Here is a 27,804-nt window from a genome sequence, read left to right on the forward strand (position 1 = left end):
AACATCCTTGCAGAAGGTCTCACCATTTGTATGTACACCCATATGAATTAAGAGATATGTTTTCAGGAAGAGTTTTTTAGGATCTTACCCAAGGAATTTAGGACTGTCTCTGCTGGGCCAGCAGGCTATAGGTCTGACACAACTTCTTTGCCAACACATTCCTCCAAAACCCCATTTTTCCTCTTTCTTTCATAGCTTTGAGGAGCATGGAGAGGGTGAAGGATGAGGTAGGTGGGCATTCATGCCCGTGCACCTCCCCTCCTTCCCCCATCCTCCTCCCCATCACCTCTCCCCAGCCCTTTCCCCTCTTCTCAGCAATGATAAGCTCGCCGATGGAAAAAATGTTGTCACACATATCTCACTTCCAGTGTGTGGGAGTCACTGATAGCAGCACGAAGATCTGGAAAATAAAGCCTCCTGACAGCTTTCATGTCCGTCCCAGGCGCAGGGACCTGGTCCTGGAGGAAGGGCCAAGTGCTCAGGGAGCTTGGGGAAGGGTCCTGCAAGCAGTGGCCCTGAGGAGGAGGATGGAGAGGGGAAAGGGCTCATTCACCCTCCCTCATCTGGGGTGCAAAGCCTTTCCCCTGCACTTTCCCCAAATTTATCATCACCTCTCATCCCCAGGGTGTCTCCGAACCAAGAGATACAAACTTTTGACTGCAGGTGGCTTTGCCAGCGCACTGGGGAGCAGCCTGGCAGCTTCTCGCCACCGTGTTTGTTTTGGAGCATCCCCACCGGTCAGCACTCCCACCCTGGGGAGAGGGGGGCTGCATTGCTCCAGCGCTGCTGTTCTTCCTGGTGGGGCTGCCGAAATCACCCAGAACACCTCGCCAGGAGGGTGAAGTCATTTATTTATGCCTAGAAAAAAATGTACTTTATTACACAGCCTCTGAGACGTTAGGGCTGACCGACTGCCAGGCTTTCACTCTGACGTGGACAGCCGAGGTCAGCACAGGGCAGTCCCAGCGGCTGCCTCTTTTCTGAGTCCCCTTGTAGGGGCGTGCAAACAGGACATCGATTTATTCATGTAAAACACGTACCAAGGTTTTGCTGGCAGAGGTTCATTTGACCGACAGAAGTGTCTCCACGGTGGCGGGTCACCCTGGGCTCCGTTCGCCATCCGCAGAGATAAGAAAACCCTTGTAAGACATAATTTCTTGCTGCACAGAGCCTGTTCCTCTGGCTCTCAAGGGAGCTGCGGAGGCCAAGGGGATGGAGCTTTTGCTTCGTAGATGTTCAGGTCGCTTACCCGATGCAAGGGCTTGGCTCTGCCTGAGATGAGAGGGGCTCTTCTGAAACAGGGCTGAGGTGTGAAAGGGTCTCTGAAGGTGACACTGAATTTGTAGCACTCTTAGGTTTTCAGTATTTATTTTCTCACTGTAATTATAACAAGTGAGAATGATTTTTACAGAAAATCTTATTTTTTCCAAGCGAAAAAAAAGATCAATTTTATAAATTTTCCAGCTGGAAAGAGAACCACTCAGTGTTTGCTTTTCTACCCCATGCCTCAGGGGCTGTAGTTCCTCTCCCCAAAGTCTCCATTTTCCTCTAGATCACTGGTCTCCAAAGTGGGGTGTGAGCAGGACAATCCATTGGGGTGGGGGAAGAAATTATTGTTTGTGCCATTCATAAATAATATAAAATAAAATAAAAATATTAAAAGACCAGTGCTGTAGGGAACTGTCTGTCTCCTTGGGTTGCAGCTCAAGGAGGCTTTTCCCTCTCAAGGGCAAGTGTTGTTGGAGATAGGAAGCATGGTTTGTTTCTGGGTTTAGCCAAAAATATTTCATTCTTTTCTGATCAAACTACATTTCTGGGGAAGAGAAAAAAAAAGGGGGTAGCATTAGGGGGTACTGGTGTTTTATGGAGAATGAAGATTTTCCATTCGAAAATTGGGGAAAAATTGCCAGAAACATTTAGAGGAGGACCAATGCTCCATCTCAAAACCATTTACATGGCAAATTTGCAGCCAGCCCTGCTTGAGATCAGTCCCGACCCCAAGCTTTGGGTACGAGGCAGATGGATTCACCTCCCTCCCTCTGCCCTGGCCGCCTCCTTTGATGGCAAGGGGTTGGGGGTGTCTTTCAACCCTTTGCAGATGGTCACAAAAGATTTTCCAGGTTGCCTGCCCGGGATGCGAGAGGTTAAACTCTTCTGGGCCTTAGCAGGAGCAAAGCTGGGCAGCAGCATCGCCCTTGACTCCAGCCAGGCTGCAGCACAGAGACGCTTTCTTCTGCGTGGCGGCTGATAGCCGGCTCCATCCTGCTGGGAGAAATTTCCCTCTGCAGCTCCTGCCAGCGAGCACACACGCACACACAGAGACACGTATCCATGTGCACACCCAGGCGTGCATGCTTCTCACAAGGTTCACATTCAGGGGCTCCCCACCTCTTTTCCCTTGCAACCCTGGCAGCCCGTCCCCGGGATGTCATCCTGCCCCTGATAAGGTGCAGAGGCAGCTGCGAAAGGAAGGCTACCAGTTGCTCCCGGCGCCAGGCTGGGTAGAGGCAGACATGTCTAACCCTTGCCTCCTCCAGCAGCGGCCAAAAACAGATGACATCACTCCCTCGTCCTCTGTCCCCCCCTCCCCAGCATCCCTATCAGCCCCATGGAGAGGTGTCTGCATGGAGGAGCGAGGAGGAAGAGGGAAGGCGGGGGGGGAGAAGGTCAGGGAAAAGGAGGGAAGATGAAGGCTGGAGCTGGAAGTTGGTTACTTTGGCAAGAAGACAAAGTTCTGCAAAACTTCACCGGCCAGACTTCAAAAAGGTGGAAAAACTGGAGGCTCGTTTCTGGCAGGTCTTGTTATCAAGGGGAGCCTTATCTGCTTGATGGGACTGATGGCTCGAGCGAGCCGGAGTGGCTGCTAACCTCTGGCTGAGCTTTCCAAGGTCCCCGAGGAGCCGGACTGTCACTCAACGGTGAGGAGCAGCATCCAGGAGAGGGGACTGTGTGAAGGCACTGCGCCGTGCTTGCAGCCTGTGGAGCGAGAGGAGCAAGGACGAGGGTATCCCCAGCTCAGGAGCACATGGGAGCCCAGTCCCTTGCTGGTTTAACCCACAGTGACAGGAGGACTGGGGGAGTCTCTCACTGCTCAGAGTCCAGACAGAGGTGGGACAGATCTCCACTGGGTGTCAACCGGCACAGCTGAGTCACTGGTTTTACTGGTTTCCCTCTGTTTCCTCCAGGACAAGACTAGTCCCTCTGCAGTAGATAGCAGAGTGGGTTTAGGTTAAAGTCAGGTGTGTAGCTGGGGGTTTTGCAGTTCAAGGAATCTTTTGGGTGGGAATTTTGGCCACCTCATTGCTTGCATGTCCCAGATACCACACTGGCTGTTTTCCAGAGATGAACCTTCCAACTTTTCTCCCAAGGAGACTTTCATATCTCTCCATGCCCTCTCTCTCCTCACACCTCCAAGACATCTCTTTTCTTGCTCACCCTACATCACCTGCTTTCCTAGATGAGAACCTACTCCTGGGATCCTGGTCCAGAGCACATTGTGGTGGGCAATTCCCCTTCCTTCTTAGTGCCACAGTTGACATACAAGAGTTTATTCTCTTTCATCTCCCTGAACACTTTGCATGGATGAGGCATGACTGAAACTGTCGACAGGCTTTTGGTCTGTGCCTGTTGTCCCTCCTCCAGACACGACCCTGGCATGGCTCAATGCAAGCCAGATTTGATGTGAGGTTCCTCACATGCAGAGGTGGGGCAGATTCAGAGCACACCACACTCTCTGTGTGACCACCGGGTGAATCGTTCTGCCCACGGGAGTGGGATTTCTCCATCTCACCCACCTTTACCTTGTCTCAGAGGTGGATAACATGAGCCATCTGCCCAGGTTCATTCTGTTGTTATGGGGGAAGAAGAGGCACTTCTGGAGGGTAAATCATACCTCTGTCTTGGATCCATCTCCTTGAAGAGGATGGACCTGCTGTGATCTCTTCTATAGACAGATGGAACAAGAGGCAGAGGTCAATAAAGGCTGTGACAGAGACAGAGATAAAGGTATGAGCTAGAAGAGAGGCTTCATAATGGCTTGGACAAGCCCAGAAGATCCCTCTCTTGCTACAACTCTGGAAGGGCACTGGTGTCCCCTTGGTCCTGTGCAGATGTTTCGGATACACCAGTGCCTCTCAAGTAGCATCAAACCCCAAGTGTTAGGCAAGATGGTCCATCTCAGAGGGAAACACAGCTGCACTCTGAACCCAGAAGAACATATAAACCCAACAGCTTTATTGGTGATGGACAAACCGAGCTGCAGGTGTAGGTGCAGAGGTGTCCAAGAGCAGCTCCTACATACAGCTGTGGTTGCAGGGTCTCTGGGGTCCGTCCCAGTGTGGCCGCTCTCATCGGCAGCAGCGCAGGCGGCCGTTGCTGCAGCTCCCTTCCCAGCGCTCCATGTGGAAGCAAAGCCTCCGGCAGTGCCCACGGTTACTTCTGCACTGCTGGCTGTCCGAAAGGCCTCTTGCTGCAGGGGGAAAGGGGACAGGAGACCTCCTTAGGTGGGGGGACCTGCAAACCCACCTGGAGACCCACTAGTGTCACTGGCTGTGCAACGGAACGCTTGCAGTTGGCAATGGGGAAATTCAGCTGGCTTCATGGAGAAGGTGAGGTATGCTTGGGAGGAGCACCTCCCTCCAGCAAGTCTCTTAACAGCCTAGGCGAGACGGCCAGCTTTGGGTTGGCTAAGTTAGGCTGATGCGTTAGGTGAGGTGGATCCCTTGGGCAACATAAAAAGGCAGAGAAGTGTCTTTTTGGAACAGGTGGTTTATCTATTGGTTTGTTTGGGATTTTTTTTAATGGTTGTTGGTTTCTTGGTGTTTCAGGTTTTTTTATTTGGTTGGGGTTTTTTAAAAAATCTTTCTGTTTTGATAAAAAGGATATGTGCTGCTTCTCTTTACACACAGCAGGAACACCAAGTTTGGGGTTTCTGGAAAGATACACTGATGGGTATCCACCATCAGTGGAGTGGGCAAACCCTTCTCTCTCCTCTCTTTATCCCTAGGACTTCAGATAACTAAATGGGAGCACAAACAGGGTAAGCAAGTAAATCTCCTCTTCTTGGTCATCAGGTTTGGTTTTTGTGAAAGTTATACCACCATAGTGACCTTACGGCTGAATGAAACCTGAATTCTTAACATATATATATATATATACAAGCAGCCAGTGAAAAAGCCCAGCCAGGGAAGATTTTTCTATTAAAACAGAATCCCAGAAGAAAACAGACAGACAAAACAATAAACTAGCAGTCTTTCCCCCCACCTTTTTCCCCTGAAAGATGCTTTTTTGATTTCCTGGGATTCTCCTTGTTTTGTGGAGGATGAGGCTTGTATCCTGGTCAGGAGCAGAGCTCAGGCTCCTGTCTTAGGCTCAGCATTTCTGGGTGGGTTTTGAGAGGATGGAGAGGAGGGGACTCCTGCATCTAGGAACTTCATGGAGACCATTTCAGAAGATATTTGTTCCTTGGAAGCAAGAGTCAGGTCAGCCTTGACTTGACTTGGTTTGACTTGAGAGCCCTGCTTTGTCCTTTTCTACCTCGGGGTAGGAACCTGTCTTTTCTCTCTCCACAGTCCTGCAGAAACCCCTGTGAGTATTTTGTCCTTACCGGGAACGTCCTGGAGGAGGAGAATGACAATGACTGCAAAGAGCAGCTGAAGGATCCGCATGGCTGAACGTGGGTGGAGGTTCCACCACGAGGAGGAGTGAAGGGCCGTAAAGAGACGGAGAAGAGGGAAATCCTGGATTTATAGTGCCCGGGGGGTTGTGTAATGCCCCTGGAGCAGAGGGAACTTTGTCAATCTCAGATGCATTTCAACATGACAGCAAACAGTTTCACTGGGATGTGCCCACTCTTGGACACACTATGTTACAGGGGGGAAAAAAAAAAAAAAAAAAAAGAAAAAAAAAGCAAAAGCAAAAGAAAAAGAAAAAGAAAAAAAAAAGCAGGGTTTTGTCAACAAATTACACTGAGCACTGGGGAGTCTGCTACTGGTTGCTGCTGGAGACAGGATGTTGGTGCTGACCCAGTCTGGCTCTTCTTGTGTTTGTAGGATCAAGCATGTGATGTTAAAATCCCATCCAAGTGTTTCCAGTATCAATTTTCTTTTATTACTTCCAGCTTCCATTCTCTGTGTTTAACGCTGACACAGTCAAGCGTGAAAAAATCCAGAGTCTCCTCCTCAGCACTCCCCACCACACAAAGTTGTCTTGAAAATCATGGGATCCTTGAAAATCAGAGATCCGTTTGTATTTCCCAACTTCTAGGCTGCAAAGAGTCTGTGTGCTAACATTTTGTTTACAACTACCAAGAAAAAATGGCAATTTAGAATCTTATTCATTTATGCACTTATTAAATGGGAAAGCTGGAATACGTCCTTGTATTTATCAGGAGTAGGAGTGTTAGGAAAGCTTGTGCATTACAGCTCTCCAAGAATGCTGGCAGGCTCTCTGGTTTGTACTAGTTCTCCAGGTCCATTCCAGGAAATCAGTAGAGGTGGGACCTGAGTTTCAACTCTGGCAAACAACACAAAGCAAATAACGAACAGAAATCTCCCCCAACCGACAACAAATAGAGGAAGAGGAAATAGAAACTGCACAAAGGTTTCTTCTTACAGCAACGATGCAACGGAGGGCATCACCAAGTCTTCCATTTTCCTTTTATAAGTCACCTTGATGGCTTTTTATTTGCAGGCCAGGTGCCAGGTAGTGCTGGAAAATGTAAAAGCGACGGCCTTCAGGCTGCTTGAACAGAACAAGGATCACCTTCATCAAACAGTGCAGATAAGGCGCCCTTCACCAGTTGGACTTTGGATCACAGGACACTGAGCATTTAAACAGGGTGTCGTGCAAACTGGCCACACACAACCTGGGGAAAGAAAATGAGTCTGTACCCCTATCTGCGGGAGGGATGGTTGCAAGGGTGTGTGTAAGAGCCTCTCTACAAGTGTTGGTGCTTTGCATATCTGGTGGTACTGCTTGATGCAGTGGGTGGAAGACCATAACTCACCCTGTGCCTCTGAGGATCGACATCTCCAATGTGGGAGATGGTGCAATGGGGCTGGGGCAGGGTTTATCTAGCAGAAATGAGATTGCGGCTCTGGAGCTACAACCTGAGCAGGGAGGAACGTGTGGATGCTCATATGAGTGTCTTGCTCTGCGTATGTGACCTGATGTGCCTGAACATGTGTGTGCAGGTGGCTTAATGCACTCCAGGGAGGAGGTTTAGCGCGGAGCCAGAGTACCACATGGCTGTGGTGTTCCCAATGATGGAAGGCAAAACGCCATCTTTTATCTCTAGCTCAGCTGCTCTCCCTTGGTGGGAGCAGCACCATCTCAGCAGATGAGCTGTGTCTGGAACTGTTTGAATGCTGCAGGCTCCACAGGGGCAGGCACAAAGGTGGTCAGGATGCGTCCTCCACACCACCGCAAATCCCTGCTCTGCAGCTGCGGTGCATGGGTTGAGTTGCAGAACGTGCCTTGGGAAAGAGAGTCAAAAACAGACAATACCAACATAAACCAGATTTCCCCAAGAAATCAGGGGTAGGAAGTCTCTGTCCCCTGGGCAATTACTTGGACAGCAGCTGAGCTTGCTCCCTCCACCATGGTCCTTACGCCGTGTTGGCTGCAGCCTCTGATGAGCCTACTGGGGCTGGTCCAGCAGCCTCCCGCCCTTCCCCGCTCCCCAACCTGCCACCAGATGTTTTTTTTCAGAGCCCACCATGCACAAAGGCTCATCTGTGCTCAGCGACACGCGACATAGAAATAGGTCCTGGGCACGTCAGAGGTTTTGAGGCTGGGGAGGGGTCAAGTCAATCTGCATCCGCCCCACAGCCCCAAATGGGAGGGATGTCTCCACTGATTTCATCTGCCTTCGGTCTAGGACCTGAGCAGCCTGATTTTTAACATGCAGCCTGGGAGCATTTATGCCAGCAGGAGCAAATCCTTTGGAGACTGAACCCTTGCCAGTATGCGATGCCATGCCTACCTTCCCCTCCCACCGCTGGCTTTTTACCAAACCTCGAGCCAAGCAAGCACTGATACACCCCTGCAATTCAGCCCATGAAGAAATGACCGTGGGCTCAGCTCTGGGCTCAGCTCTGGCCCACAAACACTCCATGACCGTGCGCAGTCTTTCAATACAGCCCCAGACCACGCGATCACCCACCTCCTGCCTGTAACAGCGGCCATATGGGGAGGCCTGAATTAGAGTTAGCACATCTCTGGTATTTATCTCAACTTTTCTCCTGCTCTCAGGCTATTTTCTGGTATGGGGAGAGAAGTTTTACATGGCAATATCCTTCAACAAGTAGTTTTCATAAGTCTGCAGCCAGTTGCATAAAGTAACATTTTGGTTTTGGTTTGTTTTAGATGTGTCTCTCAGCAGCTTCCCAATAGTTCTTGTGCACGATGGGAGCACGAACGGTCAGACCTGGTTCACCCTCAGCACGTTTCAGCAGATTTTCCTGATCCTCTAGACTTCTGCCATACCCCCCTAAACCACCCAACGCCAGTCCTGCTTTGCAAAAGATGCTTCTGGACTCAACTTTTGTCCAGCAGGTTCTGTCATGGCTCCTGCCCGCTCCCCAGGTTCTCCATGAGCCCAGGGGGGATATTTGTGGATAATCCCCAAACCCTATGCACATGCAGGCCTACAGCATCATATATATCCCTTAAACCACATAAGTCTTCAGGCTCATCAGATGTCTACGTGCTCAGTGAAGTTCATGAAGAACTAGCACTCATGTCAGTCACCTAAACAGGCATCTGTTAGCATTTGGGATGCTCTGGGGTAATCAAGACACCCACACCGGGCTGGTAGGTGTGACACCAGATCTATGAGCCCTTCTGCTGTGGCTACTGAAGGTCAGGACCAATACGCTGGACATCTGAAACACTTCTGGTACCTGATGTGTGAACCACATCACACTGGTTACATTGGCAGCTAGACTTCATGCCGACCTTGTCCTGCACCATGCTCCACTTCACCTGTGAAACCTGCTATGTTCCCAGTCTCACAGCCTGCTGCAGCTTATTTGCTCGCTGAGTAGAAAAAGATTTCATTTTATATGGTCTGAATCTGCAAATCCCTCATTGCTCCTCATTTTTTTTTGCAAAAAAATGCACACACTCCTTGTGTCTGCACATCTAAGCTCTCCCCGCCAGCCGCATGGTCACATCCAGACGTTTACTACGAATGGTCCCTGGCACATGCCCACCTCCAAAGGAGCAGTTTGGCAAAGCACTGGTTTGCCAAGGCCAAAACTGTGCCAGGGATAATGTTAATGGTTTAATAGCATGGGTGAGTATCCACTAATGTCTGAGCCTCACGCGATTTGATTTACTCTTGTAGATACAGACTCTGAATCCAGACCCATTTTACATTCCTAACATGTCTCTGGAGCTGGGCTGTGGTAGGGTGGTGATATCTCCCACTCCACAGGAGGTGGAGGAGCAGCCGTGTGAGTGGGCTGAATACAACCCCCTTTCTCCTGCATGGGGGTGAAGGGAGAGCCTGGCACACAGGTGGTTGCATTGGTTTGCATGGGATTGCTGGGGATCTAAGGGGCTTGCCCAAGGCTATGACATCTCAGCTTCCCCAAGCAGCAGCCCATCTGACCACCATTCTGCTCCTGATTTCACAGCTCTGTTACAATGGCATTTTTAGGGCAGAAGCAGAGGATTTCATCTCTGTCTGTCTCTCTTTGCCAAACAAACACTGGCCTGTTGCCTGGGAACAGCAAACAAATTCCAGCAAGAGGAACGTTCATGCCGTGCTTTGATGAACTAACATCTCCAGTTATTTAAAAGGCTTGTGCAGGTCGACAGACTAGGCATGAAGGTAGAGCTCTACCCTGGCTGTCTATATGGCTGCAAAGACCCCAATTATACCTCCCAAGATGTCTGGATGGTTTCTGGGTCTCCCTCAGGAGATGGTATAGGTCTCTTAGGGTAGTACTGAAGAACCCCTGCTTTGCAGCCTTCTGAGCTCTGTCAGGTACAGGTGGCTGGAGGTAAAAGCTCAACCAAGCCTTTCCAACAAAAATCCTCTTCCTCATTTGGCTTTCTCCCGTGAGGGCAAAAACTTAATGTCTTTTCAGAGTGGACTGCTAGCCTGATTTATTTCTCACCAGCCTGCATATCTTAAGGGATGGTAGACTTCACCTTCTTATTTCATCTGCTACTCTGGCTTCCACCTTCACTTGCCTCTACTCCTACATGCAATCCTGCAGATAAAGGGTTGGATTCAGATGAACTCCACTGACTACATGTGGGTCTGGGAGATGGTCCCAGTTGGGCAGGACCACTGGTCATGGGTGGAAGTCCTCTGGCAAAGGGTCACACTGGGGATGACTTTTAGCAAGTGCCTCAAACAATGAATATTTTTTGGCTTTTGGATATAAAGGGTTGGAAAATGGTGTTTGATGGCCTATAGGAGTGTGGTCTCATGGTGAATGAAAACAGCTCTGTGCTGAGTGGATGAACATGGTCACTCAGCCAGAAGAGTTTAGTGATTCCTCCTCCCTGGGGTTATGGGATACACCAGCCTGGGGGTAATTAATTTGAGCAGCATTCGCTATCATACACTAACACCAAAGCATGTCATACTGATGTTCAAATAACTCCTCATGAGCTGTGCTGGTGGCTGGGTGCCCTGCCCCAGGCGAGTTAATGGGTCAAGAAACCACGTCAAGAGACAGTTGTGTAGGGTCGGTGGACTGGAGGGTGCCATTGTCCACCCTCCACCATGTCCTCAGTGCTTTCTTTCTCCTCCCTCTGGGTCAGACCAGGCAGCTGAAAGGGAAATCAGTTCATCTTGTTCATCAGGCAGAAATGATGATGGATTTTTGATGCTGCTTTGTTGTCGTTGTTGGGTTGTGGTTTGGGTTTTTTTAGGGTTATTTCCAACCAGATCATCAAGCAAGGGGCACACAGCCAGGGGCGAGTGGGACCATGCCTTTTAGCAGCATTTACATTACTGCCAGAGGGATGATGTTGTCTACAGACTGTCTGAGCATTTCCACCTTCCCTGACTGAAATTTGGCTGACCAACAGGTTCAAAATGTATGGGGGGGCAGAAGGACCAGCAACCTGCAGGGATATTTACAAGGTGAGCTGCATGAGCCCATACGTTTCATTTTCTTAGGAAACCAGGGTATAAATATGGTGGCCAAGTGTCCCCCAGATAAGGAGCGCGAATCATGAACTTTGTGGACGGATGTGAGAAATAAACTGTTTGATTTGGAAAGGAGCCTTGATTCAAAGCCTGCCTGTGCTATACTCGTACATCAGTGTGCATTGGAGAGTTGGGCTGGATCTGGGGAGGAATTTGGCTCTGGGTTCAGCCCCGTCTCTGTTTTCAGCGGCGGTTCCCAAGTCAACAGCAGGCTCTGGATAATCCGGCTCTCCTGATGGTTCATCCAACTGCAGGGGATCTCCAGGGGAGCACTGGCGTCTCCCTGCGTGTGTTAGCATCCCGGACTGTGTTATGATGACCTGAAGAGAATAGCTGGGCTGCTCATGGGAGAATGGAGTCGCTTGGATGAATGAATTGTTGGACCTCTGGTGATGGGTCCTGACCCTGGTGAGGTCAATGGGAATTTTCCTGTTTGATTCATCACAGCAAGAATTTCATCTCCCAGGGAGGACTTTTCCCTGGCTCTGACCAACGCCTCAGCTAATTGGCATAGCTCTCTCATTGCATCATTGTTTTCTTGCTTTCACAGACACGATTGACCCAGAGACAAATATTTTACCTGGAAAGGGAGACCGAGAGATAACTGACAAAGGCAGCGGGGTGGCAAAATTTCATGCTGAAAAAATACAGAAGGGCTGAGAGTGAATCTGGACAGCTAATGGATTTAGACTGATGCAGCTCATAGGTAGAAAGCTATTAGGTGCGAGCAGACTAATTGCTTTGGGATTATTGCTGGGTGATTACAGAGGAAAGGAGGAGCACCAGAAATGCAGTCCGTGGACAAGGAGAGCAGCCTGTCAAAGGCAGTGGTACACAACTGTCAGATCCCTTCCCCACCATGTTTAAAACAAGCAAGCCTGGGTTCTTCTTTGGTCTTGCTGCATTGTGGAAGAGGGGTGAACCCAGGACATCCCTACTGGGTTTTGCATTTTCTGGTCTAGGTGGTGGCTGATGGACAGCACGTTCCTGCTATGAACCCCATGAGCAAAGGGGTCTGTATGCGTGCGGGGAATCCCTGCTCCTTTTCTGTGCCTTATTTCTCTGGCCAGCCCTTCCCAGTGCCTGTAAGAACCTGGCACAGCCTAGAAATGAAAAGTAGCATGAGGTTTGCCTGAGAAACACGGGGATTTATGTCAAACCGGATAGTTTTTGTATTAAAAGCGGTGGAAAAAAGGCTGCCCCCATTGCAACTGTTTTCTCTGGGAAGGGAAATAAAGAGAGAGCCACCCTGCTCTGCTGGGAAGGTGTGGGCTTCTGTGTTCACTCCTGGTTAGTGGGAGAGCGTGCATCCCACCACCGGCAGCTTTGCTGAGTGTCAGCAGGAGTCACAGACGGGCGCTTGCTGTTCTGTTAAACTTCAGGTTTATTGCTTTCAGGTAAGAAGAAAGGCAATTTCTCACTTGTGTGTGACAGGTAACAACCAGATGTCAAAAGGGTCAATATACAGTCCAGGTGGCCCCAATTTCTTCTTGTCACAGTGTTACCTAGAAAGTCGCAGCAAAAGCAAAAAGCAACGTGTTCAGAAGTTCACGAGTGAATCCACAGCTATGTTCTCCCAGGGGAGCAACAGTCACAGAAAGACATAACATTTCCTTCCCAACAGTAGCTCGTTCCTTGTTAGTGGAGCCTGCAGCCCTCCACGTGCTGCAGTTTGCTCCTTCAGAAATCTTCAGCTCTTTGCAGTAGTGGGTGATAAACTTTTACAACAGAGAATGATGGGTTCGAAGCAGTACCTAGCCAGATATTCACCAGAAACGCAGTTTCCGACTCGGCACAAGCCCCCTTCATGGTTACAGCTGTCTGGTCCGTGAGCATCTCCTGTAAAAGAAGCACCAAGCTGGTGGGTAAAATGCGTGGGGCTTCCTCTGGCACCATGTGCCCAACCAGCCAAGCCAGCACTGCGAGTGTGCACGGATCCTGGATGTGCACGGCTGCAAAGAGCACACCCGGGATCCCTGTCCCAAAGGACAGCTTCAAACATCTGTGTTAAAAAAAAAACCAAGTTCCAGAGCCAACCTCATTCAAGGAACATTTTATCATCCGGTTGTTTTTTCAGGACATTGGCAAAGACCGAGCACGGGAGGCCAGAGCGGTTGTCCTCACCCTACCAAGGAGGCAACTGCAGCCTGAGAAAAGGCAGAAACATTTTCCCAGAGCACAGGACATCTCCTCTCGGGCTTCTCCAACCAGTCTGCTCCTGCAAAGGCAGTGAGGTGCCTCATTTTCACAGCTTCTTCCCTGCTCATTTTTGCATTACCCCAAGGGATTAAATCATGCATTTTACCACAGTACCTCACCCACTATCTCATCCAGAAACCTAAGGACACCTTTTCTCGGTACCTAAAATATTTTGACTTGATTTCACAGGGAGGAAAGATTATCTCTGTTCCCAGATACCTCTGTTTACCACCCTCGGCCTTCCTGGTCTTACCGTGACCGGTCAGGGCGATGAAGATTAAAATGAACCAAAGGATCCCCATTGCTTTGGTTCTGCTGGAAAATCGCAGGGCTGGGCGTGAGATTTTGCAGAAGCCTCTGCGTGCTGCTGGCATGCTGGATGGCATCCGTGAAGAGGGAGGGAGTAGGCAGGAGTTAATTATATTCCAGTCTCAGGAGTAACATTTGCTGCTGAGAAACCCTCCGTGTCGTTCTGACCCAGTGCTGCAGCTCCAAACAATGTCGACTTGCTTCATGTTCGCTGGTTATCGGCTTCCCCGATTCGTCTCCCCAGCAGTTGGCATTTTTGGCTGGTAGATTGCCAGCTGCAGGCAGCTCAGTGGAAAAAGAGGCTCAGGGGGATCCTCTGCCCTTCACCTGCAGCCACCAAAGTCCCCGGGGAACTGATGGGTGGGAAGGTGGCAACCAGCAAGGGAAGACTCCTGAGGAGCTGCAAGGAGGACAACCGTGCAGGCTAGGAGTGATTCATTTTTTATCTGAGCTCGTGTGAATATTTTCTCCAGCTGAAACCTGGGTGTGATTTTTTCCTGCCAGAAAGGCCACTCCAGCTTTGGCTTCTGAGGAATTTGGGAGGCTTCATTCCTGAGCATGATGAGCACATAGCACTGGTGGAGGAGGTAGCTGGTTAGCTCAGCGATGCACCACTTGGTGGTAATTATGTGATAGATATGCAGCTCTTGCTGTACAAATCAGCCTGTGATATTGCAGCTACCCTCGCCTGGCTGCTGCCCCTGCATAGTCCTGATGTTTATTGTCTCTTCAGCTGTGTTATTATAACTGTTTGTGTGAATACATCCTAAACTGGATAGTTGAAAGATCAAGGTTAAAAATTCCCTTCTCCCTAAAAAAAATGTAGTTCAGATGCACTAGATAGAGTCAAAGTTTGCTGTCCTGGATCAGCAGGCATGAAGAACTTGATTTATTTCACTTGAGATGACACTAGGCATTGTGGAGTGGCAGTCACAGACAAGACACTCTGGAAGCCCAGAATGATACCCTGGGTCATCTCAAGGGACACCAATGTCCAGCTGTGGGCAACTGAGTCTGGCCCTAAAGCCAAGAAGGACAAAAGACAGATTTTTGTCTGTCTCTAGGCTCAGATGGGTTAAAGCATCTTATTAACAGGCTGATCAGTCCTGATCTAGGGCAGTCAGGTGCTGGCAAACCCTTCATTTTCCTTGTCCACTTAATATTCTGATTACTCCATTTCTCCATGGTCACCTCTGGACCAGAAATAGGTCCAACCACCCTCTTGGAATGAGAACTAGTCCCTTAGGAGTGGGACTGTTCCCTTGGATCTAGAGCAAGGAGCTGGTCTGGGACTTTACACAACTGTTTTGAACACTGTAGTGTTTGGATTTGCCCCTCTGGGCTATGTGGTGGGCAAACCTGCAAGGCAGGTCTGGCAAAAGAGCTCGAAGCTGTGGACCATTTCATGCTAGAGAGATACTGATCTTGGAGGAACAGCAGAGTCAGCAGACTGCCTGCTGCAGTCTGATAATAATTTCCAGGTGGGCCTGCTCGGGTTTTGCAAAGGACAGAATTTTTCCACCTCCTCTCCCCAGGCTATTTTTTTTTTTTTGGATGTATTATTTTTTCAGTCCATTTCCACTTCAACAGAGGGAGGTGGGCTTGATTTTTCCCTGTAGCCCCTCCCAAGCAACATTACTCCCCTCTCCTCATCCTCTTCATGCCTTATAACTGATGACAATGCTTGTCTGGTCCTACTGTTGCTGTGTGAGGGTGAGATGTACCCTCTCTTGAAAGGGTTGTAGGACTGCTTGCTGCTCCTTGCTCTCTCTGAGACTGGAAGGCATGTGGTAGGCTAGGACCCTTCTCATGCTGTCCCAGATGCTGGTCCACTCAGTAAAGATTCAGGGAAGTGAAACAACCCCTGAGCTGGAAGAAAAGCTTTCTTGCCTGTGGCCCATGACAGTCTGTATCAGGTCAGCCTTGCAAAGAGAGTTTGGGGGGGGGTCTTTTGTGATCTAGAGTGGCAAAAGAAGGTGCAGATCTGGCCATCTTTTGTGACTGAATCATGGGACAAGAGTTTGTATGGAAGGAGTAGGACATATTGCAGTCTTGCCAAAAATGAACGCCTCACCTCTTTGCTTTTTACCTCTGTGAAGTAATCATTGGCTTTTTGAGACAGCAGTTCCCAGAAGGGAGTTGTCCCACTGACAGCACACATATACCCACAGTTTGGTAGAATAAATTAAAAATCAGGTTTGAGGTGACCGCTACAGGTCTCTGGTCCATGCCTCTGAAGTGTGGCCATATTCAAAGCTGCATTCTCCCAAGGACATGTATACAATGGATTTACATACACTATACAGCCATGGATATCTAAGTACCATTGCTGTTAATAGCATCTTCTCTGTGTTCCCTGGGCCAAGCAGCATGGATAACCTCATCAACACAGTGTGTGATTCTGCGCGTGGCTTTCCACACACAAGCACACAGCTGGTTCACTCTGGAGTGGAAAAGGGGTGTAAAAGGTTATGAATGCAGTACAGACAATCCAGTACCCAACATCTCCATGCAAAGCAAGGGATGGACCGACGTGTTAGTACAGATGCACCTTTGTGTTAACTCCAGGGGCTACTAATGCTAAATTTTGTAACTGGACTGGGGAGAAACATTTTTTTTTCTCATTAAAACAGGGGCAGCAAAGGCAAGATACTCAGTACCAGGGTTTTGAGTGCAATAAGTCTATGCTTACATGGATAAGCAAGATCCTTTCCACCGCTTTGGCAGTGTTGGGGTGTACAGCTCAACAAGCCCATCCTCCTGCCCTCAGATAACTCTGGTCCATGGCGAGCAGCCAGCGATGGTTGTGTGTGTCTTAGGAAGGCTGAAGGAACATGATGCTGGTTTCAAAACTACCTCATGACATAGCAGTCACTGGATGCACACCATCTGCAAATCTGAGTGCGGCCCTTTTCATTTGGCTTTGACCCAGGATCTTCTGAGAAATGATAAATGCTTGGCTGGACAGCTGCAGCCGCTGGGACCTTGTTGTCCACCAGTCCACGTGGCTGCTGAGCTGCGGATCTCTTTCACACCCCCAGGTCACTCCATGTTTTGGGTTTGCAACGCGTCTTTGCGTTGGGGTGAATTGCTTTCAAGGGAGGGTTTAATCCATTGTTATGGTGACCTCAGTGAGTGCCTTGATGAGTTTCTTTGGGAACTGTGCAGACTGTGACTCTTTCCTGTGTGCTTTATCTACAGGGACACCCTCCACTAGACCAGATTGCCCAAAGCCACATCCAACCTGGCCTTGAACACTTCCAGGGATGGGGCATCCACAGCTTCTCTGGGCAACCTGTTCTGGTGCTTCACCACCCTCATAGTGAAGAATTTCTTCCTTATATCTGATCTAAATCTCCCCTCTTTCAGTTTAAAGCCATTACCATTTGGATTTGATCATCCAAACTGTGAAATGCTTAGCATATCCCTGGAAAGGTTTTGGTCCAGGCTATTTCTCTCCCAAACAATTGCCAAGTGTGTCTGGGATCAGCCCACCAGGCAATCTGGATGTTGCCATCTGTTTCTGGAAGAGAAGTAGAGGATGGACATGGCCTGATTATGATATTTGGCTTCAGGGCTAGAGAAGAGGCCCTGAGACTGCTCAGCTTACTATAACAGTTGTAGCAGATGCTGAATTGGCATGAAAATTTACTGAGTTTTCTGAGAGTGAGTTGTCAGTTTGGAAGATCTAAGGGTCAGAGAAGACTTGGGCTCTGTCCCCACCTTGCACTGACTGGCAGTGTGATCCTGGGGTTTGAAGTCATCAGGAAAACTCAGGAATTTAGGGCTACACATGTGCCCAAATGCCTTGTAGAGGCAAGGCACAACTGTTTACCCAAGGGTACATCCGTCATCTGGTTATTTGTGTATCTGTGATTTGCAAATGATTTCCCTACTACTTTCCCTCTCATCTTCTGTCTGATCTAAACATGTTCATCAATCCAAATCCCTCCAAAACACTCTCCACCGCCCCCAAAAAAGGAAGGAGACAGCCATAACCACAACAAAGACCACACTAACTATTTACTGGTGTAGATCATCCAGCTCCAGTGCCTTAGCCTGGCTCTGCTTGTATTACAAACACAACAGCCTCAGAGACAGCTGGAACAACCCCAACACTTGCTTTGTGTCAATAAAGTGCCTAAATGACGCAATTCATGTCGGGGCTTCATCCCTGACATTTCTCAAAGGCTTCTCTGATGCTTGCACCTCTAGATTTTGAGTTGGATTTCTGCTGGGTAAAGACCACTGTGGGTGCAGACAAGGGGGAGTCAGCGTTGCTGTTACTTCGAAGCTCACTGAGAGTCTTTCTGTCTTAAAGACAGTGAGATGTGCACATGCTGGGCAGTGGATGGCCAGACAGAAACACCTAGGCTATTAAGACTTTTAAATAATTTTTTTTCTGGATAATAACTTGCAATGGCAGTAGGGAGAGGTGGGGGGAGGAGGTCAGAGTAGCAAAGCAGAAGGAGCTTTGTACCCAAATATCCTTCTAGCAGGAATTTCTTTTAATGAAGAACTACTATGTTTTTCAAGCCCAGTCTAAAGTCTGAGGACAATTCTCCAACAGGTGACTCCTTTGCCAACTCCGAATCTCTCTCTCTCTTTCTGCAGCATTTTAGTGCCTGTTGATAATGGGTGGACATCTCATCTTTGCTGCAATAGTAATTGCTCCTGAGGCTGCTGGACCAGCTATCCTGATTGGGGCATGACCTGTAAACAGCTCAGCAGGGCATTCAGAGACACCACTATTGATTAATAAAAATATCAATTAAATCCTCCTGCCCTGGAAAAGCCATGTAGCTCATGGGGAGGAGTAGGCAATGTTCCTGTCTGGCATGGTGTGTGATGAGGGACATCTGGGTATCTGAATGCCTGAGTCAGTGGAGAGGTGGTTCCTGGCTCATTAAACTCTCCTCTTCCTCCAGACCATCAAGGATGTGTCAACGAGGCACTTTTTCAAACTCGCATCAAGCTTTGCAAGAGCGACTTTTGTTTCAGGTCTGGATAAAGGCTTGTGCGCTCAAACCCATCCAACTGTTCCAGCTGTGCCAGTTGGCTTTCTCTGTGTACAGACCTTGCTCTGCTCGTGTCATGCAACCATTAGAGTCGTAGCGAAATGGTGGAGTGACCTGAGAGCAGCCTCTCACCTGCAAACTCCCTCTGTGCTTCACTTCTTTATTAGCCGTTTCCTTCAACAAAAAAGCTTAATTGCCCTCAATCCTGTAAAGCATCCAAGTATAACAACGTGATGCTGGTAAGCAAGATCAGGCTAATCACGAAGACTGTAATAGAGAGGTAGCTCTGCAAGCAGACGTTTCCTCTGATGACTCCCCCACAGCACGATGTCTGGCATCAGGGTGAGGCAGAGAGCCAGGGACAGCAGCTTCCTTCAGACATAGTCACTGTCAGTTTTCTCAAAAAAACCCTTATGAAATTAAAGAAAATTGTATTCTCCTACCCACTTCTGAAGCAAGCCATCTGCAGCATCGCTTCTCTTTCCGTGTCTTTCTGTTCACACTTATCCTTCTGAGACTCCTCCAGGAAGAGTTGCTGACATTAAAAACTCCTAAAATAATGCAGATCAAATGGTGTAGGCAGACTGTCAGCCTGGACTGGCATCTACTACGTAATGCTTATATATTTGTGGGTTTTCTCCTCCCTTGAGATTTTTTTCCCTGTTACATAAATTGCCCTCCCTCTTCTTTAGCAAAAAATACAAAGGGCAGAAAACAATCAAAGCCAAAATGCTTAAAAAAATTCTCAAATAATTTCTAAACCTTTCTTTCCCTTTAGTACTCCATCCTAGGTAAAAAATGTGGATTCAGGAAGAGTTCTGCTGTTTCCAGCTGCAAGCCACACACGCCTGCCTGATTTGTGACAGACGGATGGACGGAAGGAAGGAAGGAAGAAAGGAAGGAAGGAAGAAAAGAGAAGGAGATGAGGTTTGGATTATGAGGGGATGTGGTTTCCAAGGACATTACAGCAATGTTTCTGTGGATTTCTGTGTGCAGGTGTAATAGGGAGACATTCTGCCTCTTTCCATACATATCCGACTGTTGTATCTGTTTATTTAGTATTGCCTTTGTTATATAAAGAAACATGCCACCTCTAGTTAATTATGCACTTCGCATGCTGAGAAAACCAGACATCTTCTTTACAACATTAGGAAGAAAACTGGTTTGCTTTCTTGTCCATGGATTTGTGTGGCTTTCTGCAATCCTGTGAGGTCTTTATTACACTTCTGTGCAGCACTTCCATCCTCTGTGAGGGCAAAGTCCCACTTGTTCTTGCAGACATTTGATTTCTGGAGGTACGCAATGACCCCCTTCATCTTGACAGGTATGGAAGTTTGATGTTGTGTCTGCAATGAAAAGAAAACATTACATCCCCATCTGAACCAACTCATACATGGAAAGTGTCATGAAGTTCTAGTTACTGTGTCTCCAAAAGCAAGGACACAAAGAAGGACTATGGGGGTCATCAGAACACTTCTATAAACAGAGGGATTTGTGATCCATCAACTTGGAAAAGAAACAACTGAAGGAGGGATGTTGTAAAGGTATGAAGAAGGTGGATGCGGAATGTCTACATTTCATTTGCAGTACAGAAGTAGGTGGTACTGAATAAAATTCTGAGGGAAGATGATTTAAAACAAACAAAAGGAATTCCTAGTTTAAGGGGGAAAAAAAATCCAGTGAAGACTTTTAAACACAAAAATGCTTAAATCTGAAAGTCCTGAGCTGCAAATTCATGAAAGACAGGTGAATATATAAGGGAGTGTAATTATATGGTTGTGGTGTTTATTTATAGTCATTTTACACACACAGAGTGTATAGAAACATCCACTTCTGGCCACGGACAGATACAGGATGCCAGATCAGATGAACCTTAGGTCTGATTAGCACGGTTGGCTGTAAAGCATGCATTGACTTAATGATATACGTTGACTATTGAGGAGCTCCCAAAATAAGCAAGTCCAGAAAGGATTAGATAAATTTACAGGGAAGAGGTCAGCCAGCATGTATGAAACATAGCACTGTGGATGCAGTCAGGAGTTCCCCGACAGATCATTATAGGAAGATATATCAAACAAGGAGGACTCTGTGTAGGCTACAATTTTTGTTTTCTTTCCCCAGGCGTCTGTTCTGTTGGAGATAGGACATCGGGCTACTTGGTATTTGGCCAGCCCAAAATGACAATTCTGTCCCTGTGCTCCATGGTGCCACTAATGGAAGAACAGCCAGGTCCATCTTTGTAGATGAGACGAGGTGGCTTAGGCCATTTGGAGACAGAGCAAGAGAGCATTTTTCTGACTTCAGTAATCTCCTCTCCAAATGTTGCCTGCCTGAGCAGAGTTTCCACACGTACCTATGCAGCAGGTTTTCTGGCGCCGAGAGCAAGTTCCAAATGCAGCAAATGGCTCTGGGCAGGATTTTGAATGGAAGCAGAAACCGTGGTATCCAACACAACGTAAGGTGTCTTTGGGCAAGCTGAGACCTACAGGAAGAATGGCATTCCCACCTGTGCTGCAGGATCAGTCCATTTCCCATGGTCTTCCTCCTGCTGAAACCCCATGGACCCCAATCAGGGGTCTGATACAAATACCTCCAAAGTCCAAGGCAGCTTTTCAAGAAGTTTTGGGACCTCACAGGACTCCAAGGAAGGCCTTTGTACAACTAGGGAAAAATGTAGCTGTTGATGACAAGTTTTTGAATATACCCTGGTCATGCATCTTGTAGTGGGTAGGGACAGCACAGCCTTTGGATGCTTCTAAGCTCTAGGACTGCAATGTTGCAGGCTGGCCATGCAAGGGACAGCATGGTGCTTGCATGCCCTGAGATGTATCTATGACTTAAAAAAATCAAAAGCTGGGATCTAGCCCAGTTAACAGGGACAAGAGGTTTGCCCAGTTCCTTCCTTCTTTGCAAGACTTACTCCAGGGTGGGCAGTTTCATTAAGCCTGAAGAAAAGCTAGGCTAAAAGCACAATCAGTAAATGAGTCAGTGCAGCAGAAGGGCTGAGGAAGAGGAACCAGCATATTCAGAGACCTTAAGTAAATTTCACTAGTGTCGTTCAACTTGAGTAATACAAGGGAACGCCTCTGCCGCTCTTCTACCATACACAAAGGAGAAAATTTATGACCCTGGGGTAAGAAGAGGCAGATGATTTCCATGGTAACATCTTCCAATAGTGCCACAAAGTGACATAAAGAGACTTTAGAGTTAGAAGGAGCCAACACCCGCTAGTGGCTTCTGTAGGGAGGTTCTTGTTTGACATCTGGTCACCACAGGTTCATTTTTCACTTCTGCTTCTAGACTGAGAAATAGGGAACAGTTCTAATGAAAGGACCTGAAGAACATGGAGGACTACAGTCTGCACCACTGCACCAACTAGTTGTACCTCCTACACAGGCAGACAGGTGTGGGTCTTGCCCCTTACCTGGAACAGCCTGGAGGAGGAGGAGGAGAAGAGCCATGAGGCAGGAGAAGAGCTTCATGGTGGAAGGTCTCAGCTGCAGCGTGGAGATGGTCACAATGCTTTGAGCAGGGGAGGAGGGAGCATTCTTGCATTTATAGGGCTGTGGGAGGAGAGCTGGCTGTCCGGGGGACCTTGGCAGTGGTCAGTGTGGAAGGCAATGAGTACAGCTTGACCGCTGCACACGGCTAAACCCGAACAATGGCAGAAGGTCACAAAAGCAAGCAGAGAGGTAACTATACCTCCCCACACGGCCACTGGGAAGGCTGCTTCTTAATACCAACCCACCTGGAGAGCTTCATTACTTGTTAACTTCAAAAATCAAGGTGGTTGGTAATGGACCACCCAGAGAAAATTAGCCATTGTTTTGGTGGGAGAGAGGTGCCTGGGAATGCTGTTGGTGATGGTGATGATGATGATGAGTATAGCAGAAGGTCCAAGGTGCTGCTGCAATGTTTGCAGTCTCCATTCATCGATGCAAATAAATGATTTTTTTGCATCATTTTCCTAACTGAAAAATAACATTTGAACTAACTAAACAATCAATTTTATTTCTAAAAATATTAGTTGGTTGATATTATTGACTCAATTCAGTTGCTCAAATGTGTAGGTCTAATTCCTGCGGGCTGCCCTAGGGTATCCCAAGAATCTCATGGGACTACCCAGTAAGACATAGGACCTCTGAGACAATCTACATATGAGGGGCAAATGAGTGTCCATGTGTATGGCCTAACTTATTTAAAATGGCACTGGACACTCACGTGTGGTCAACTGATTGAAGCTCAATGGTGGTGGTCAGCACCAGACTCAGATACTGAGATGTAAGCACCTACAAGGCATGTGGCTGCATGGGAGTGAGATGTTTAACTAGTGGTTCCAGGACTCATATCACTTATTTAGCTATGGTGGGACCTTAGAAGCCAACACTCATGCAGAAACCTGCGCTGTAGATACTTGTACTTAGCTGGCCAAGTCCATAACTAAGGGCATCTATTGTCATTAAAGATAACTCGGGGATCCCATCTGGCCTCCAGCTGCTGCTGCGTGAGGGTGCAGATCGCCCATAGCTCCTGCAGGATATCTGCCAGCCCCCAGCAGACATTGACGTTTCTAATGCCACGGGGCCTCTCAAATGGCTGTTGTAGTCTCTGTGTGTGGGCAGCTGGGTCAATTCTTAAATGTTTTTCTTAATTGTTAACTTCTGGTTGTGGTCATTTTGTAGAAAAAAAAAAGAAAAAGAAAAAGAAAAAAGAAAAAAAAGAGGAGAAAGTTATAGAATCATTTGTAAGGTCCTGCTCTGTGATGCAATGATCAAAAAGTTTAATACAAAATAAAGCAATTCTGGTAGCAAGGAATCCTGTCCCAAAACACCACTGTGCTCTCTACACCCCTCCATGGAAACCTGGGGTACTGGCTCTACTCTGGTAGATGCATGATCTTTTTTATACCACATACAACAGGGTAAAGGAGGTAAAATGAACATTTTTATTCTTTAGTACTCCATAGTTTGAAAAGGAGCACTAATGGATTTAAGTACCCCAGGGAGAAACAGAACTGGAGCTAGGTCTCACATATCCTAGCTACCGAGCTGTCGGACAAAAAAGGTAATCAAGTCCTCTTACCCAGCAGTGTTGTATGAAACAGCCCTGAAAAGTCTTTCTTCCACATGAATTGTTGCAGTGAATGCAAGCTGCATCTACCAACTTGCCTTGGTCTAACAAAATCCAAATTTATTTGTAGAGAGCAAGCCTACCCCTGATTTTCATACTTGGATATCTAGTTTCATGTATCTGAATACATGCGGATTTAGATACCCAACTGGTTTAGGTTTTTTCCCTTTTGAGAGACTTATCTGAGAAACCACATTGAAACTTCTGGTAAGGTGAAGTGTAGAAGATATATTTTTTTCCAAACTCATAACCTTATATATTAATCAAATTTGTTAAATCATCCACATAATTGTCTTTGGAGTATTTAATGAATGATATGTATGTATTTTTTTTCTCAGTCATTATGACAAATATGACTTACAGCAGAAGCTTAATAAAATATTCGTTAACAAAATAAAATCTTAATAAAATATGAATCCTCCTCCTTTGTATGAGATACAGGAATCTGGCACATTGACAGAATGACATGTCTTAATTTGTTATATTTTTCTAGCTAAAATTGGATTTTTTCCCTTTAGACCAAGTTGTTGCATCTAGCAGTGTGAGAAGTTAAAACTCCAGAAGGAAAACAGGGAAAGCATATACTCAACATCAAAAATAGAAGAAAAATCCTTTTATTGAAGAATCATTAATGAGCCTATGTTAAAGAGCAGAGATATCTTTGAAGCTAAGAACACACCTCCTTTTTCTTTATTCTTTGAGTACATAGGATATTCCTGGGTATTTCTTAACAGCATCTGTATTTGTTACAGCAGCTTCCAATCAGATACTCATTTATGTGGCAGTAATATCTGCAGCTTCCTCCAGGACTACACCAGAAAGTGTCCAAGATGTCCCAAGTCCTGCTGCCTGCACACAGAAAACATGTTGTATTCTGAAAAGGATAGGTACAAAATGTTATCAGATCTATAGGTTTGTGGTTAGGTCCCTGTGAGTAATCTACAGCCTGTGTTGTATGCATAGCTGAACTTCTGCGTGACGCACCAAGCTGGAAAACGGAAAGGGGGTTGATTTGGGCTGGAGTGAACTGGCACTTCTCCAAGTTACTGTTACGAAATTGCCATTGGAAAAAAAAAAATTACATTTCACTTAATGTGAGAACTTCTGTTCACACTGAAATGAAACTTTTTGTCCTGTGCATGTGTAAGACACAAAGGAAGTAAGTGTTAGGTCTTTAGAAACCCCTCCATGAAGTGGTGCTGCCTTAGTTTAATCCAGGCTTTGAAGCAGCAGAAAGAACCAAACTCCACCATGTCTTTTGTATATAGAAAATACCTGAGGAACAGTCAGCATCTCCAACTGAAATGTCACCCACACCGGGTGGGGTGTAATGTAGGTAATGAAAGGGGAAGGAGGGATCCTAAATCAACGTAGGCTAGAAACATCTCTAGAAGCGCTTTTCCATGCCAATGGTGTATATGTGTGAAAAATGTCTTTTCTCATTTCAAGTGGAATAAAAGTGTCTCTCACAGGAGAGACAGGGAAGCTTTGCAGCATCAGTTGGGACTCTGAGACAGTGGTGGAAAAGGGGGAAGGAAAACCCTTTCTTTCCCAGGAGGAGAGGTCTATGCAGGGATCAGCCCTGTAGAAATCCATCCACCTGCACTGGTAGAGAGGAGGTCCACCTTGCCATGCCATCGCTTTAGGATCCCTGGTAATTGCCACCAAGGACCCTGCTAATAACCCCTCTGTCAGATCAGGGACTCTGGAAAAACCATCCTCCCCTCAGCAGCAGATGATGAGGGGCACACGTAGGTACAGAGTCATGATGGGCTGGCAGGGGTATCGCAGAGCATCATCTACAGAGATGTTCAGAGATACTGAAGGCAACTGCATGCACCACCTTGGATGCATGGGAGCGAGGAAAAAGGGTTTTCACCTCCCAACTCTTTTCCTGGGGCTATGACTTCACTTTCCTTCAGCTCTTCTCTCTTTTCTGCACCCTTGACCTTCTGAATCCAAATCTACCATCCTTCTAACTCATCCCCTAAACCACCAGAAACACAGCCCAAATCCTGTGCCCTGTACCTGGTCTACCCTCCTCTCTTCCCACCTACCATGCCACATGCTTCCTATCCTGCAAGCCAAATCTGCCTTGGACCCTGATCTCCAGGCTGCAGTTGAAAGTACAGATCTCGTCAGTGGCTAGGTAACTGGATCTCCAGGATGCTGCACTTGCTTATTTTGCTTTCAAACACCTTGGAAAATATCCAGATGGTTAGTTAACCCATTCAGGTCAAGCCAGCACAGACCACGGGTTATTTCCCATCTCCACTCTTACATGACACAGGGCAAGCATCTGAATATTAAAGAACTAGGAAGAACTTAGACCGTAGAGGTAAAGTAACAGGCTATGAAGGAAATTTGTGCAGATGAATTAAGGTTCCTCTCACATGGTTGCAGTTTGAATGGCTTGTTATTTTATGGAAAATATATGTGTCAGTCAAAATGCATCAACCTGCACTTCTGCAGAGCTCATTTGGTTTCAAAATGTATTTAAATAAAAGCACGTGGGAATTGCCACAAAGTCTTCTGAGAGCTGAGTCAGTTTGTCCCACTGCTCTCCCACACTTCAGTTCCTCAAATGCCATACTCCAAGAACAAGCTGTTATGGCAATCTAGAACTAGCCAGTTTGGTTTGTGCTTGGGCTGCCAGGACTTCATGGAATATAACGTATTATTAAAAATGCCATTTTTCTACTTAAAAAGTAAGGTGTTGCCATCTTAGAAGCAGTCAGCACTGTGGGTTTCTGTACCTATTGTCTGAAGCCATTGTTCAACCCCCGGGTGTTCATGCTGTTCTCTTACACAAATCAAACGCTTTAGGGATGCCCATAAACGAGAAATGAGTATTTATCTGCGCACTGATCAGGGAGCCCTGAGGAAATGCTTTGTGACTTTTCTGGCTTTACGAGGATAGTTTGAAAAACAAAAAGGATTTTTTTTCTTCTTCGCAGCACCTTTCAAAATAAAATTATTTGCTATGTTTATGGATGGGATGCCCATTACCCATTACCCCTTATTGCTTTCTCTTGGGAACCATGTTGCATCACAGGACACACCGCAGGGTCATACATGAGGTGCAGACTATCACAGATAGTGATAGGTGCAGATGTCATGAGCAGCACCCTCGGTTTTGCAGGTGTATAAAGAGCAGAGGACAAGTGAGATTCATGACACAGTTTTCATAAGGATCTGTCCATACAGTGTTTGAATTGTGCTACCAACAGTCACACTGAAATAGTAGCTGACAGCACAAGTTCTCCTTCGGAGCAGAAGAAACCAGTGTCACTTGAGCCTGTTTCCATACATGATATTTATTGGTGTTGTTCTGACCCAGTGGCCTTGATATCAACAATATAAACCTTCCCCTTAGTCAATGTGCATTGTTCTCTGCCTTTCTGGTTTCCTAGTTAGCTTTTCATTTCAAAGTTGGAGGCTCCATTGAGTCTCCCGGGCAGTCATGTGGCAGGAGAGCTGTTTATGCCCATTTTCAGGCACTCCAGGGAAATGGATGAAGCAAAGACCTTGACAAGAAAACTTCAGTTGGCTCAGGTTCCTACTGAAGCCAAGGGGAATATCTCAGCTCTCAGACAGGATTTGACATTGTACTTTCTCAGACTGGAGCAGGAACCCAGCTTTCTAATTCTGCAAAGTTATTTTTAAAATTGGAAAAAAAAAAAAAAAAGGTCCTATTCTCTTTAATGATGGACTGGAAATGTTTGCTTTTTTTTCACGGGAAGCGAAGGACACATGCAAAAGCTCAAGTGTGTTAATAACCTGATAGAGGAGAAGTGCTTGTCCAATAATCTTATATTCAAAATGCTTCCCTATCATTTCCAGCCATTGCACATGAATGGCCTCACTGTCAGGCTATAAGTGTTTGTACAATCACAATCCCTTTCAAAGTATGATGAGGAATTTTATCCCAGAAAAAAAATCTTTGGATTTGGAGTGCCATCTGATGCCTCTCCA

At 47.1% G+C, this 27,804-nt stretch overlaps 3 protein-coding genes across 3 annotated transcripts; all 3 read right to left on the minus strand.

Moving 5' to 3' along the window:
- Positions 1 to 4,212: 4,212 nt before the first annotated feature.
- Positions 4,213 to 5,760, minus strand: LOC129205231 (gallinacin-13-like). The gene is made up of 2 exons (XM_054822445.1): positions 5,606 to 5,760; positions 4,213 to 4,468 (listed from the first exon to the last, which is right to left on the minus strand). The coding sequence occupies exons 1-2, from the start codon at positions 5,664 to 5,666 to the stop codon at positions 4,347 to 4,349; spliced, it is 183 nt and encodes a 60-aa protein (XP_054678420.1). The 5' UTR covers positions 5,667 to 5,760; the 3' UTR covers positions 4,213 to 4,346.
- Positions 5,761 to 12,642: 6,882 nt separating this feature from the next.
- On the minus strand, positions 12,643 to 14,002 carry LOC129205096 (gallinacin-12-like). Its single transcript, XM_054822171.1, has 2 exons — positions 13,626 to 14,002; positions 12,643 to 13,012 (listed from the first exon to the last, which is right to left on the minus strand). The coding sequence occupies exons 1-2, from the start codon at positions 13,756 to 13,758 to the stop codon at positions 12,864 to 12,866; spliced, it is 282 nt and encodes a 93-aa protein (XP_054678146.1). The 5' UTR covers positions 13,759 to 14,002; the 3' UTR covers positions 12,643 to 12,863.
- Positions 14,003 to 19,379: 5,377 nt separating this feature from the next.
- On the minus strand, positions 19,380 to 26,292 carry LOC129204713 (gallinacin-11-like). The gene is made up of 3 exons (XM_054821167.1): positions 22,124 to 26,292; positions 21,053 to 21,181; positions 19,380 to 20,045 (listed from the first exon to the last, which is right to left on the minus strand). The coding sequence occupies exons 1-3, from the start codon at positions 22,179 to 22,181 to the stop codon at positions 19,918 to 19,920; spliced, it is 315 nt and encodes a 104-aa protein (XP_054677142.1). The 5' UTR covers positions 22,182 to 26,292; the 3' UTR covers positions 19,380 to 19,917.
- Positions 26,293 to 27,804: the final 1,512 nt, after the last annotated feature.

This window comes from Grus americana, chromosome 3 (assembly GCF_028858705.1).
Source record: "Grus americana isolate bGruAme1 chromosome 3, bGruAme1.mat, whole genome shotgun sequence".
Classification (NCBI taxonomy): Eukaryota; Metazoa; Chordata; class Aves; order Gruiformes; family Gruidae; genus Grus; species Grus americana.

What these genes read in the sequence shown, in the direction of transcription:
- LOC129205231 (XM_054822445.1), bottom strand. Translation starts at nt 5,666, where the DNA reads ATGCGGATCCTTCAGCTGCTCTTTGCAGTCATTGTCATTCTCCTCCTC. An exon ending in CCTCCTCCAGGACGTTCCCG is followed by an intron (nt 4,469 to 5,605) that starts GTAAGGACAAAA and finishes TTCCCCCTGCAG; the next exon opens with CAAGAGGCCTTTCGGACAGC.
- LOC129205096 (XM_054822171.1), bottom strand. Translation starts at nt 13,758, where the DNA reads ATGCCATCCAGCATGCCAGCAGCACGCAGAGGCTTCTGCAAAATCTCA. An exon ending in CATCGCCCTGACCGGTCACG is followed by an intron (nt 13,013 to 13,625) that starts GTAAGACCAGGA and finishes CTTCTTTTACAG; the next exon opens with GAGATGCTCACGGACCAGAC.
- LOC129204713 (XM_054821167.1), bottom strand. Translation starts at nt 22,181, where the DNA reads ATGAAGCTCTTCTCCTGCCTCATGGCTCTTCTCCTCCTCCTCCTCCAG. An exon ending in CCTCCTCCAGGCTGTTCCAG is followed by an intron (nt 21,182 to 22,123) that starts GTAAGGGGCAAG and finishes TTCTTCCTGTAG; the next exon opens with GTCTCAGCTTGCCCAAAGAC. An exon ending in CCAGAAAACCTGCTGCATAG is followed by an intron (nt 20,046 to 21,052) that starts GTACGTGTGGAA and finishes TTTTCATTGCAG; the next exon opens with ACACAACATCAAACTTCCAT.